Genomic DNA, 14,464 nt, shown 5'->3' with positions numbered 1-14,464 from the left:
GAAAGAGAATCATTGATCGGCTGCCTGCTGCACCCTCTGCCTCCTGGGGATCAAGCCCACAACCCAGGCATGTGCCCCAACTGGGAATCAGATCATTTCCTGGTTCACAGGTCGATGCTCAACCACTGAGCAACACTGGCCAGGCTCCACCCCCATCTTTAGTGGAAAGGCTAACTTATCTCCCAGTTAACTTTTTAAAAAATCCTCACTTGAGGATACGTTTTTATTGATTTTTAAAGAGAGGTGAAGGGAGAGAGTGAGAGAGAGAGGGAGGGAGAGAGAAACATTGGATTGGTTGTGTCCTGTATGAGCCCCTTCTGGGGATCAAACCCACAACATAGGTATGCCCTGACCGAGAATCGAACCCTCAACCTTTTAGTGTATGGCCAACTCTCCAACTAACTGAGCCACCTGGCTAGGTCATCCAGTTAACTTTTTGTACTTTTATATATGAGTAGACAGTGAAGGATTGTCAGACACTTGACAACCATTAAATAAGAGAGGTCAAAACAATGGGATAAAAAAGGAATGTAGAAGAAACAGACAATGTAGGGAGAAAAAACCCACCTTACACACACACAAACCATATAATAGAGAAGATAAATTGCATCCATGAAACAAGAAAAGTATCTCAGAAAAAGAATGGTCAGAGAACAGTCTCTATATATAAAAGCCTAAGCAACTGTTAGGATGGAATGACCGGAATGACTGGTCGTTATTCACTCACTGCCAGGGGGCAGACGCTCAGCACAGAAGCTGCCCTCAGCCCTCTGGCCCCGATCACTGATGGGGCCTGCTGGCCAACCTCCCGGTTCCTCCCCCAGCCAGCAGGCCCTCGGGCTGGGATGGGGAACCGGGGATGGGTGATGGCATGCAGGCAGTGAGGAAAGGAGGAGGTGGGGAGGTGTGGAGGCAGAGAACCTGATTGGCCCTATCGGACCCTAGGGACCCCACCGGTGCACGAATTTCATGCACTAGGCCTCTAGTGAGAAATAATTCTTGGAAAGCCAACATTTAAGATAACTAAAACAAATAAAAGATGTCAATAGGTGAAGAGTAGATCATCATTAATAAAATTTCCCCAGATCATTAAACTATAATGCAAAAATAAAAAATGTGACACTGTCTGGTTGTCTCCACCCCTAATTTATGACAGGATTACCTAGTGTACTTCATTTATCAGTTTTCTATCATTGTCTTTAAGATAAATCTTTTTTCTAAAATAACTTTGTTTCTAATATGTTTTAGGAAAAATATAAACATGATTATGAGTACCTTTTTAAGTTTTGTTTAATAGGTTGATTCTTTTTTTAATGCCCTTTAGGAAGTAGGAAGAAAGAGAAGGAACGGCCAGAAATTTCTCCTCCTTCTGATTTTGAGCACACCATCCATGTTGGCTTTGATGCTGTTACTGGAGAATTCACTGTAAGTTTACCTACTTGGGACTCATTTTTATATCATCACTCAAGCTTTTCCATTCAGTAGTAAGTTTGAAGTTAACTTTCCTATCCACATATTAATTATGAATTCTTAGTGCTTTTCTCTTCTAAAAGGATTTGTGGATGGATGTATCCTTTTCCTAGGGAACGGCAACTATTATTTGTAATTATGCAAAACAGATTTAGATAAATAGACCTTTAGAAAACTAGGCTTTTTAGAATTTAGTCAAACCTATAGTTAATATATGTATTTCATCATTCACCTCTGGAAATTGATTTTATTGGAGCAACTCTAAACAGCTAATTCCTGACTGTCTTGTTTTTAGGGCATGCCAGAACAGTGGGCTCGATTATTACAGACTTCCAACATCACCAAACTAGAGCAAAAGAAGAATCCTCAGGCTGTGCTGGATGTCTTAAAGTTCTATGACTCCAACACAGTGAAGCAGAAATATCTGAGCTTTACTCCTCCAGGTAAGCTATCAATTCTGATTCACATGAGATTGCAGAGTTGTGAAACTCTTCAAAATAAAAAGATTGCTTATGGGGGAAAAAAAACACCTAAGCTGTAGTTTTTGTCTCCACTTTTCCCCTTGCATCTACCATTCATTCATTCATTTATTTATTTATATACAAATAAATATATTTATATTTTTTTCCTCAGAGAGGAAGGTAGAGGGAGAGAGAGAGAGAAACATCAATGATAAAAGAGAATCATTGATTGGCTGCCTCCTGCACACCCCACACTGAGGATCGAACCTGCAACCCGGGCATACGCCCTGACCAGGATTTGAACCGTTACCTCCTGGTTTGTTGGTCGATACTCAGCCACTGGCTGGGCTAGATCTAGCTTTTATAAACTGACTGTAACAGCTCTTATGCATAATCTCTTAACTTTGACAAAAGTGGATATTTTGGCCTTTTGTTTATTTGTTTTTCTCTTTACGTCTTTTGAATGACTTCCAGCAATAGAAGGGAAAAATGCTGATTTATAGTTCATACTAGAAATATATTTATTGCTAGTGGGACAGGAGAAGGATTGTATTACTATGTAAATGCACAGACTTTGAGAGAAAAAATGTTTAAGTCCACTCAAAAATTGAAACATCAAATGTATGAAAAAAAGCATTAGACTCAAAGAAGTTATTTCTCAAAATTGAAATATCATCAGGCAAGACTAGAATAATAGTAGATTTTATAAAATAGTTTGTTTGAATCAGTATCGGAATAAAGTTCCTACATTGTAGTTGATTGCTATATCTCTTGAATCTTTTTTGATATTTAGGCTTTTTTGATATTTAGGCTTCCTCTCCCTCATTCTGATTCTCATGGTCTCTTTTCATTGTAATTTATTTGTTAAACAAACAAGATCATTTGTCTTGTTTCCCTAGTATGGATTTTACTAATTATATCCCAAGGTGTCATTTAATATGTTTCTTTGTCCTCTGAAGTCATACGTGTAGTTTTTAAAAACAATGTGATAGAGCTAAAATCATCTAGTATTAATTGTACTTAATTTGATTGCATCATTGCAGAAATAGAGACCACTTGGCAAATGATTTTAATTTTTTTTTTTACTTAGTCTAGTACATCCTTAGCAAAAGGTTAAACTTGTCCCTGAACTTTTCTGTCAACTAGTAAGTCTGTGTAAATTAGTAATCTTTTTTAAAATCATGTTTGACCAGAAAATTACATATATTTCATAGATATTATATATGCATCTTAAAAAGTAAACCAAAAAAAAACTTACCCTTCTAAATTGCAGAATGAGTATTTTATTTTATTTATTTTTTAATACATTTTTGTGGATTTCAGAGAGGAATGGAGAGTGAGAGAGAGATAGAAACATCAACTATGAGAATCACTGATCGGCTGCCTCCTGCACGCCCTCCCACTGGGGATCGATCCCACAACCAGGCATGTGCCCTTGACTGGAATTGAACCCGGGACTCTTCAGTCTGCAGGCCAATGCTCTATCCATTGAGCCAAACTGCCTAGGGCAGGAATGAGTATTTTAATATTTAATCTTTATGAATTGGTTTTGCCCTCAGGGATTTGCTTTCATACTCATCACAATTTATATCAAGCATTGCCCTTTGCACATTTTGTCTGCATGGTTGGGTGCTTTAAGTTCCTCAATAGGCAGTTTTCTGGAGACAGTATCATTGTGAATAAGCTTCTGTTTTATTTAATAAATACAGGTTGACAGGTATAGTTTCAAATAAATTTTTAATAACTTTATTAAGGTATAATTTACATGCTATAAAATTCACCCACTTAAAGGATACAGTTCAATGATTTTAGTAAATTTACATTAAGACTGGAGATTTGGCCGAAACCAGTTTGGCTCAGTGGATAGAGCGTCGGCCTGCGGACGAAGGGGTCCCAGCTTCGATTCCAGTCAAGGGCATGTACCTGGGTTGCGGGCACATCCCCAGTGGGAGATGTGCAGGAGGCAGCTGATCGATGTCTCTCTCTCATCGATGTTTCTAACTCTCTCTCTCCCTTCCTCTCTGTAAAACATCAATAAAATATATTTTTAAAAAAAAAAGACGAGATTTGTCGACTGAAACTTATATAAATTCTTGTTTGAATACAGGTATTGTCAGTTTTCTCAAGACTTAATTCAATTTAAAATCAGTCTAAACATTTTACTTGCTCTGCTTTCTATTATCTTTTATTTTTTAAGCGTTTTATTTTTTGAAATGTTAACTTAGCATTATTTTCTGTTTCATATTCAGAGAAAGATGGCTTCGCTTCTGGAACACCAGCAGTGAGTTAATATGTTATTTCTTATAGCTCTTGTTATAACTTGTTTCCCAAAACAAATTTCAGCTTTTATTTTGCTTTCTAAAATAAATTACAACCATTCGAAATAAATAACTACTTAATATATGTTTTAGCCAGCCACTTAATTAGTTGAGGAAGCCAGGTTAAACCAATAGAATATCCCTGATATGATACTCCAACTGCTAAAACTTACTATGATCGAGAGCAGTTTAGCTACTTTTGGTAATGTTTCTGTACATAGACATGAATACAAAGAACTGCTAGCTTTTTCCTCTGGCACCATTCTACTGAACATAGCCTGTGGAACGTACTGAACAACAGGGAAGCCTGTCAGTCTTCAGAGTTGACTGAAACTTTGTAAGTTACCATGCAAGCACAGTTACCTCCTGCAGAGTCATTGTTTATTTTCAATTCCTCAATTAGAGGGAACAGTCTCCTGGGGTTAATATGAAGGTTAACTGGGGTAACATGTAAAGTACCTATCTAGCACACACCTGGCACATAATCTCTGTGTAAAGGTTGTTAATACCTTCCTCTCTTGCTTCATTAGCCATCATTTTTTCTGGTGAATGTAGCTGTTTTAAATGACTGAAAATGAATCTGACTTACACAAAGCCTAGAGGATTCTTGTTTTTGGTCTTAACAAAGTGATTGTTTACTAAAGGATTTGTTAAGGGGTATAAAATTCTCTATATAAAAGGTATACATTCTCTTTTAAGAATAGTTGATATTTATCACATATATTTATTTCATAAACTTACTTTACTTACAGAATTGCCTTGATGTTCTAAGTGATTCAATTAGAGTAAATGAGGATTTACTGTTTTGAAATGAGCTATTAAAATAAATATTTTTAAAAATATGTTAAAAGAGATTCATATTTTAACATATTGTTAAATTTGGCATGTCTTCCTTACCTTTGCTCGTTGATAAATGCAGTTGAATACCAAGGGATCAGAAACATCAGCAGTAGTAACAGAGGAAGATGATGATGATGAAGAGGCTGCTCCTCCCGTGATTGCCCCACGACCTGATCATACAAAATCAGTGAGTGTCTTATTAGTGAATTGGGCTGTGTATGTGTGCATGTGTGTTTTAAAAAGCAGTCTGTACTTGACTTCCATTGATCAATTAAAGAAAGCCCTCATGCTTAAAATATTTTAGTGTGGGGAAATTTGACTAGGAGATCTTTACCTAAAGACCACTCATCAAAAAACTAGCTATATATATATTTAGTGATTTCAGGGAGGAAGGGAGAGAGATAGAAACATTGATGAGAATCATTGATTGGCTGCCTCCTACACCCCTCCTACTGGGGATCAAGCCCACAACCCAGGCATGTGCCCTTGATCGGAATTGAACCTGGGACCCTTCAGTCCATAGGCCAATACTCTATCCACTGAGCCAAACCGGCTAGGGCAAAAAAACTAGGTTTTTTGAAAATTAAAATCAAATGAGTTCTTTAAAATACAAATACTTATTGTTTTTTATTTTTTATTGAATTTATTGGGGTGACATTGGTTAATAAAATTACTTACTTTATCTCCCATTTTACAATCCTCTCAAAACCTAATGTCATTCAAGGGGCTTCTAAGAGTGAATTCCTAAACAGATATAGAACTTTAACCATAATGACCTTAGGTAGAGAGAAAAGGAGTCCTGTCCCTCTCCCTGTACTAATAGAAGTAGGGGAAGGTGCTGTGCACGGCGTCAGGGAGTGGTGGTACACTTGGCAGGTAAAGCTCTGAGGACTGCCAGTGCATCCTGGTCTAATGATTGAGGGCTCTGTTTTCTTTATATCCTGGAACTGCCTGTTGGAAATGAAAGGATAGAAATCATATTTGTGCAAAAATTTGGGGGATATTAAGTTATTTTAACATCAAGGTTTATTTCTCTTTTGTGGTAAAGACATGATTTTAAACTTTTTGCTTCATTACTAGCGTATCATTTTATTTTATTTTTTGTTAATCCTCACCCAAAGATATTTTTCCACTGATTTTTTTTTTTTTTTGATGGAGTGGAAAGGAGGGAGGGAGACAGAGAGAGAATCGATGGATGTAGGAGAGACACATTGATTATTTGCCTCCCGCACGTGCCCCAACCAGGGCTGGGGATTGAGTCTGCAACCTAGCTATGTGCCCTTGACCAGAATCGAACCCAGAACCCTTCAGTCCACTGGCCAATGCTCTATTCACTAAGCCAAACTGCCTAGGGCTCTAGCATATCATTTTAGATCTGATTACTTTTAAATTTCATTCAAGGATCTGCTCTTTTGCTAGAAAAATTTAAAAGAAAGACATGATGTACGGAATAAAAATGTTTCACATTTATTCTTAGTTACAAGTCGGGTTTTTTTCTACAAATCTTTTTTAAAGACAGATCTGAAAATACTATTCTCATTCTTTAGAACACTGGAGACAACTTAGTTTTTGGTTAAAAATCAAAAAAGTGAATAGTGTGCCAGTAAAAATACATAAAAACATTTTCCCTCAAGTCTCAGTAATTAATTCTCTCTTTGCAGATTTATACACGGTCTGTAATTGACCCTATTCCTGCACCAGTTGGTGATTCTAATATTGATGGTGGTGCCAAGTCTTCTGACAAACAGAAAAAGAAGACCAAAATGACAGATGAAGAAATTATGGAGAAATTAAGTATGTATTCCCTACATTTTTCATTATTCTGAAATTATTGACAGCTCCTGAAACATTTGGCCCAGATGGATATGTATGTATGTATGTATTTTTAAACGCTCCAAATAGCTGTTTATTTTATTTATTTTTTTAAATCCTCACCTAAGGATATTTTCCCATTGATTTTTAGAAAGAGTGGAAGGGAGAGGGAGAGACAGAGAAACACCGATGTGAGAGATGTGAGAGAGACACATCAATTGGTTGCCTCTCAGATGTGCCCCGACCAGGGCCGGGAGTCTTCAACTGAGGTACATGCCCTTGACCAGAATTGAACCTGGTACCTTTCAGTCTGCAGGCTGAAGCTCATATCCACTGAGCCAAACCAGCTAGGGCTGGCCCAGATGGATTTTAATTTATACCATATATTTTACCTTAAGACATAAAGAATAAATTGTTGACTTCTAGGAACAACTTCAATTAAAATCTGAAAAAGCTCCCAAAATATTCTTCTTTGATTATTTATTATTATGTGTTGACTAATGAGCAACTTCTCTCCAATAATTTAGTACCTTTGGAGCAACACTTTTTCCCAAAGGGCCAAATCTAAGATTCACAGTTGGAAACTTTATCAAAGGAAGTTTGTATATATTTATACATACCTATAGCTTCTCAGTATGAGAATATAAAATGACCTTAAGAACTAAACAAAGTGGCCTTCCTGTATGGATATATTTGTAAACATAAAATGGATTTTTTTTCATCCATCAGCTATCATTGGCCTGGATCAAGCATTGGAAATAATTTACATAGTGCCAGGGAGAGAGTAATGATAATGTCTGATTTGCAGGTCTATAGCAACTATAGCTATAATGAACACCTACATGGAGGGATTAAGAAAAAATACTATAATTATAGTGGCTGTAGACTTGTGGGTTATATGTGAGTTTCCTTGCTATATTCCTGTCTCCTTTCACCTTGAGCAAGTGAAAAAAATTTTTTTGATATATTTTTGTTGATTTCAGAGAGGAAGGGGGAGAGACAGAGATAGAAACATCAATGATGAAAACGAATCATTGATCGGCTGCCTCCAGCACATCCCCTACTGGGGATCGAGCCTGCAACTCGGGCATGTTCCCTTTACCAGAATTGAACCTGGGACCCTTCAGTCCTCAGGCCGACACATTATCCACTGAGCCAAACCAGCTAGGGAAAGCAAGTGAAAATTTGGTTTTCTCATGTTTTCACTTACTGGTAATAAAAGTATAAGTTATAGTTTTATGTCCAACAGCCTAGTTCTAAAACTTTTTTCTTACTTGTAACTTTGTGACCGTTCCTAAAACAGATGTGTGCTTATCTCATATTAGAGTAATTTTTATACTGATAAGTAGTTTTCTAAATACATTGTAAGATCAAAGGTATATTTGTATAGTCAGAAAAGCCAATTAGGGTTATTCATTTGGATATTATTTATATATTGAAGGTTTTTTAGTGTTTGTGGTTGAAACACAGTATTTTGAGATTTAATGTAATGTTTGAAAAACACTATTCTAAAATCAATGGAGTTTATTAAAAGGAATAATTACATCAGAATTAATTTACAATTTAAAAATGCTTGACTGAGCTTATAATTTTTTGTTTTTTTGTTTAAAATAGGAACTATTGTGAGCATAGGTGACCCTAAGAAAAAATATACAAGATACGAAAAAATTGGGCAGGGGTAAGTATTTGTGACTGTATTATCACTATATTCAATACTTACTGGAGGTACAGCATGGTATCTCTTTTGCTTGCTGACATTGAGCACTTATAATATTCTCTGAGTGATGTCCTTAGATTTGTGTAAATAAGTAATGTATTTCTTTTTAGGTGCTATGAAAAAACTATTATTTAGCAACAACTGTACATTGTTTTGTGTGGTTTTTTTTTCTTTTTATTGATTTTAGAGAGAGGGAAGAGGGAAAAAGAAACAAACATCAATTTGTCGTTCCACTTAGTTACGCATTTATTGGTTGATTCTTGTATGTACTCTTCCCAAATTGAACCCCCAACCTTGGCATATCAGGATGATGCTCTAACCAAGTGAGCAACCTAGCTAGGGCACGAGTATACATTGTTTCTTCTTAAATGATATTTCCCATTGGTAATAAGAGATTAGATGGGTGGAAAAATTGTCCTTCAAATATATTTAAGACTGTAGGAACATTTACTACAATATTATAGGCAATAAAAACATACATTTTAATTACATCTATTTACTATCTTTGAATCTACTGATTATTTAATTTTGTCCAGTAATTTGTATTTTTAAACTATATTAACTAAACACTTTGCCTGTTGCTTAGGAACAGATGAACATCTGGAACTTTTAATGTTATTAATCTCTGGAAAATGTTCTGTGAATTTAGAAAGAGAGCTTAACATTATTTTTGAAAGTTTCCTTATGAATTTCTTTTTAAAAACTTAATTTAATTGCAGCACTGGTTTTAATAACAAAAATTAAGAATCACATTTTAAGCATGATAATGGATAAATTGTAATACTAGTAAATGGAATGATACAGGTTGAAGCAAGCATACGTTTATAGGTGTTTGTATAGAAAAAAAACAATAATTAATAAATAATAATACAAGAATGAACTGTGTTTCGTGTACTCACAACTGTAAACCTACTTTTGCCCCATCTTGTATATTTAATAATTATGAGTAAATAAGAATGATATCTAACAAAAAGCAAAGAGGGGAAAAAGAACAGGAAAGAATAAAATCTATTTCGATGACCATCCCAAATTCAATGTTATAAGAGAAAATTGCAGAAAAAATACATAAAGTTAAATCATTTTTATGAAGTTTAAGAATTATGTTAACCTTGGCCCATGTAGCTTGATTGAGCATTGTCCTATGCACTGAAGGATTGATGGTTTGATTCCTAGTCAGGGCACATGCCCAGGTTTCAGGTTCAATCACCAGTTGGGGTGCATGCTGGAGGCAGCTGATTGATGTTTCTCTCTTGAATAGATGTTTCTTTCTCCTCTCTCCATCCCACCCCTTTTCCTTCCTCTCTTCTAACATCAATTTTAATTTTAAAATGTATTTTAAAAAGCATGTTAAATATATTCTGTAGAGATACATATCTGTGTTCTTTGTAGATAAAGTATAGAGAAATGCATGGAACTGACATACATCAAATACAAAATGAACAAGTGCACATTACTTTGGGGAAGAAAGAGGATGCCTTTAGAAAGGGCTCACAAAAACCTTCAGATTTATTTGTAGTCCTTTGTTGTTGTTTAAACATATTTTTATTAATTTCAGAGAGGGAGTGGGGGGAAGAGAGAGAGATAGAAACATCAGTGATAAGAGAAAATCATTGATCGGCTGCCTCCTGCATACCCCCTACTGAGGGTCAAGCTCACAACCTGGTCATATGCCCTTACCTGGATTTGAACCCTGACCTCCAGGTTCATAGGTCGATGCTCAGCCACTGAGCCAAGCAGGCTGGGTTAGTTCTTTGTTTTTAAATTAGGGAAGTGGATCCATGGGTATATGTTGCTTTTTTCCCCCCTTTATCTTTTTTCTCTATTTTTGTAGATATGAAATTCGTGACAAATTTCTAACCTACGTTTTGGCCACAGGGATTGCTTCTTTTTTTTTATTTTTCTCCCTTTTTATTTTTACTTTTGTTTTACTCTATTTTTATTTTGTTTTTACTCTTGTTAAAGATGTATTTAAGTCTTAAATGTTTAATCCTTTTTCAGTTCTAAGTATAAAGTCTTTGGATATTATAAATGGTAGTGATTTAGAAACCTTAAATCTGGTTGTGTTTTTTTCCTCCTAGGGCTTCTGGTACAGTTTTCACTGCTACTGATGTGGCATTAGGACAGGAGGTAGCTACTTTTTCATTGTTCTGGGTGTTACCATTAGGTTTTAGTACAAGAGGAAACTGGATGAACCTGTGACTAATCAATAAAAATCTTTTTCAGTTGGATATGTTGAATTATTCTACATAATTTTATTTTCTGTGTAATTTTATAGCACTTTATTAAGGGGGGGAACAATTAATGCATTGTTTCATAAATAAGCAAATATTTGAAAAATTATTTTCCCAGCTTGGAATGAGCTGACCTTGGGTTGGTTAATCAGCTTTAAGAGAAATCTAAAAACATCTGGGCTCTATATATTACAAAGTTTTGTGCATAGGCAGTGTGGAAATAAAAGTACTACCTAATTATAAATTATAATTATAACAACTAATTATTATAATTTCATTAAATAACATACTAGTATACAATAAAATTTGTAATTTTATAAGAGAATTAGGAAACTTCTAATTTTTAAAAAATTCTATTGCCATTACAGGTTGCTATCAAACAGATTAATTTACAGAAACAGCCAAAGAAGGAATTGATCATTAATGAGATTCTGGTGATGAAAGAATTAAAGAACCCCAACATAGTTAACTTCTTGGACAGGTAAATATGAATGTTTCTTAAGCATTGGGACAAAAATGTGAAAATTTTAAGTCTCATGGTTTTGGGGGTTAGTCACTTTAGTGAAACCACAGTAGAATGCCAATGCTGAAAAGTAAGCTTAAAGGATAAGGAGGTAAAAATAGCACATTTGCAGTTTAACATAAATATTACTTAGCAAGTGAGAGAAGGCAGTTAAATGAAAGACATTGCTGCTAGCATTAATATTAATTATAAATGTTCAGAAGCAGAAACATTAAGAGAAGGTGATTCATATATTGACCAACAGAGGTGACAGGCCACATAGTTTTTAAACTTTTAGGTGAATTTTTATTTCAAATGCTTTTATGAGCAAATGCTATGTCTCTCAAAACCTTATTTAATTTAGGAATTGATGTTTTAAAAACATATCTTAAAACTATTGTGCATTTTTTATTTTATTATTATTTTGTTGTTAATCCTCGCCTGAGAATATTTTTTTCATTGCTTTTTAGAGAAAATGGATGGGAGGGGAGGAGAGGGAGGGAGAAAAAGAGAGAGAAACATTTATGTGAGAGAGAGACATCTATTGGTTGCCTCCCACACATATCCCAACCAGGGCCATGGATTGAACCTGCAACCCAGGTACATGCCCTTGACCAGGAACTGAACCCACAACCCTTGGGTGCGTAGGCTGACGCTCTAATCATTGAGCAATAGCCAGTCAGGGCATAGCTATTGTGTGTTTTTTAAAAGCAGTTACATACATGTGAATGTAAGAAGAGTAATAGAAAAGTAATGGAAATTATAGTAGTGATTATATTGGAGATAAGGGATTATAGGTGATTTTTCTTATAATGATAACTCATTTTTTAGACTTTAGCCATAGTAATGAGGAACATGTTCATAGAAATAAACTTACCAGATACATTTAAGCATAGTATTTTAAGTTGGTGTATCATGGTGGTTAAGAAAGGCCATAAGCTTTCCGGACCTGGTGGAGCAGAAGGCGCCATTATGGGAGTTGACATCTGCCACAACAAAAACCAAACGTTTGGTGCAAGGAGCCCAAGAGCCAAAACATCTACCCAAGGCTGTTGATTAAGCCGTACAGGTTTCTGGCCAGACAAACCAACTCCACCTTCAACCAAATGGTGCTGAAGAGGTTGTTCATGAGTCCACCAACTGGCCAGCTGGGTCCCTTTCCCCAATGATCCAGAAGAGGAAGCTTCCCTGCCAGAGGACAAAACCACTGTGGTTATAGGGACTAGGTGCCCAATCTGAAGGTTGTGTGCACTTCGTGTGAATAGCCATCCCCTGAGCCACATCCTCAAGGCTGGGGGCCTTTAAGCAGCTGGACCTGGGCTCCCCCAAGGGCTGTGGCTCCATGTTGCTTTCTGGTCCTTGCAAAGACTGAGATGTGTACAGGCATTTGCCCTGGCCCCTGGAACATCCCAGTCACAACAAACTCTATGTATCATCCAAGGGCCAGAAGTTTAGCACGCAAGAGGCTGATGGTCCAGCCCCAGCTACAAAAACTAACCGGATCCTATCTAGTTATTAAAAAGATTTTGGGGGAGGATCTAAGATGGCGACATAGGTAAACACCTGAACTTGCTGCCTTGTACAACCACATCAAAATTACAACTAAAAGACAAAACAGATATCATCCAGAACCACGGGAAGGCTGGCTGAGTGGAATTTATACAACTAGAAGGACGGAGAAAAGTGCACTGAGACTGGGAGGAAGTGAAGAGGTGTGGAAGTATGGAGGCGCGCACGAAACAAGCTGGCAACTGAGTATGCTATTGTCTTTCTCAATCGGGAGAGAGATACAAGCTCCTGACTGCTCTGAACTCCCGTTCTGGGTGAGACTCTGGGGACTCGGACTCACATGGGGGGAAAAACTGGACTGTCTGGCATTGGGCCAGAACAAGAAGGTGGCTTTCTCTCAGAGGTGCTTGCAGCAATCATTGTTCCTGCACGGGGCGTGGAACACAGAGACCCAGGTACCTCTTCAGGGCAGGGATGACAGGCAGCCATTGCTGTTTGCTCTGCCCTGTGGTGATTCCCTGAGACCCTGCCCCACCCAATTTACAACCCCACCCAAGCTGTGCACAGCAACTTTTGCATATGAATGGCCTGGCCTTTTGCAATTTAAAACCTAACAAACTGCAGCTGGGTCAGAGAGCCCCAGAGCTTCCAAAAGAAGGCCCAAGGCTCTACACCACCCTGCATTGCTTCACAGCTGGGCCTCATCTGGGCACCTCCAAACTTAGTTTAACCATTTGACTGCTAAGGAGCGCTATCACGCTCTTCTTATTTAAAACAAATTTATGTAAACAATTGGTATTTTTTAATTTTTGTTGTTGCAAAGCAATACAAGTGAGTTTATTGTATAAAAAGTGTTTTACATTATTTCCCATACACGCACAATTTGTGCCGCAGTTTTGGCATATGTCCGAAAAAATACGTCAGCAGCCAAACGGATAAGAGACACACTCGGGGCAGACTCAGCGAGCACCAAAGCCCCACTGAAGCAAGTCCTGCCCCATAAGGGTGTCTCCTGCACAGCAGCTCTTCCATTGTAGATACAGCTGGTCCTCACAGCCAGTTGGCCTGGAGGTCAATTCCTCCCAGTGATACCAACAGCAGTCAAGGCTTAACTACAACAAGAGTGTGCACACAGCCCACAAAGTAATGCACCAAGAGTGTCCACCTCAGGTAGTTAGGGAGGCTGAGCCATTGGACCCTATAGGACACCTAGCACACAAAGCCACTCTATCAACACAGGGAAGCATAAAAACTGCAGAGACAAACAAACATGTCACAAATGACAAATGGAGGAAAGCAAACTACTGGATATAGAGTTCAAAACCACAGTTATAAGATTACTCAAGAATCTTCTAGAAACCTCTGAGAAATTTAGTGCGATTCTCAAGGGTATGAAAAAGGACTAATTAGAAGTTAAGCATACACTGACTGAAATAAAGAATAATATACAGAGATCCAACAGCAAACTAGAGGATCCCAAGAATCAAGTCAAAGAGTTGAAATACAAAGAATCAAAAAACACCCAACCGGAAAATCAAAAAGAGAAAAGAATCCAAAAATATGAAGATAGTGTAAGGAGACTCTGGAACAACTTCAAGCACACC

The 14,464-nt window shown here is 37.0% G+C and overlaps 1 protein-coding gene across 1 annotated transcript in view; it reads left to right on the top strand.

Moving 5' to 3' along the window:
- PAK2 (p21 protein (Cdc42/Rac)-activated kinase 2) overlaps window positions 1-14,464 on the top strand; it is a 55,128-nt gene that overhangs the window by 17,126 nt on the left and 23,538 nt on the right. The window contains exons 2-9 of the mRNA XM_015562476.1: window positions 1,325-1,425; window positions 1,766-1,913; window positions 4,181-4,212; window positions 5,169-5,276; window positions 6,751-6,883; window positions 8,516-8,579; window positions 10,697-10,745; window positions 11,218-11,330. Coding sequence (XP_015417962.1) covers window positions 1,325-1,425; window positions 1,766-1,913; window positions 4,181-4,212; window positions 5,169-5,276; window positions 6,751-6,883; window positions 8,516-8,579; window positions 10,697-10,745; window positions 11,218-11,330 — 748 coding nt within the window. The remainder of the gene's footprint in view (window positions 1-1,324; window positions 1,426-1,765; window positions 1,914-4,180; window positions 4,213-5,168; window positions 5,277-6,750; window positions 6,884-8,515; window positions 8,580-10,696; window positions 10,746-11,217; window positions 11,331-14,464) is intronic.

The sequence above is a fragment of the Myotis davidii genome, unplaced genomic scaffold (assembly GCF_000327345.1).
Source record: "Myotis davidii unplaced genomic scaffold, ASM32734v1 scaffold571, whole genome shotgun sequence".
Taxonomy (NCBI): Eukaryota; Metazoa; Chordata; class Mammalia; order Chiroptera; family Vespertilionidae; genus Myotis; species Myotis davidii.
This window is presented reverse-complemented; position numbering and strand designations above follow the sequence as displayed.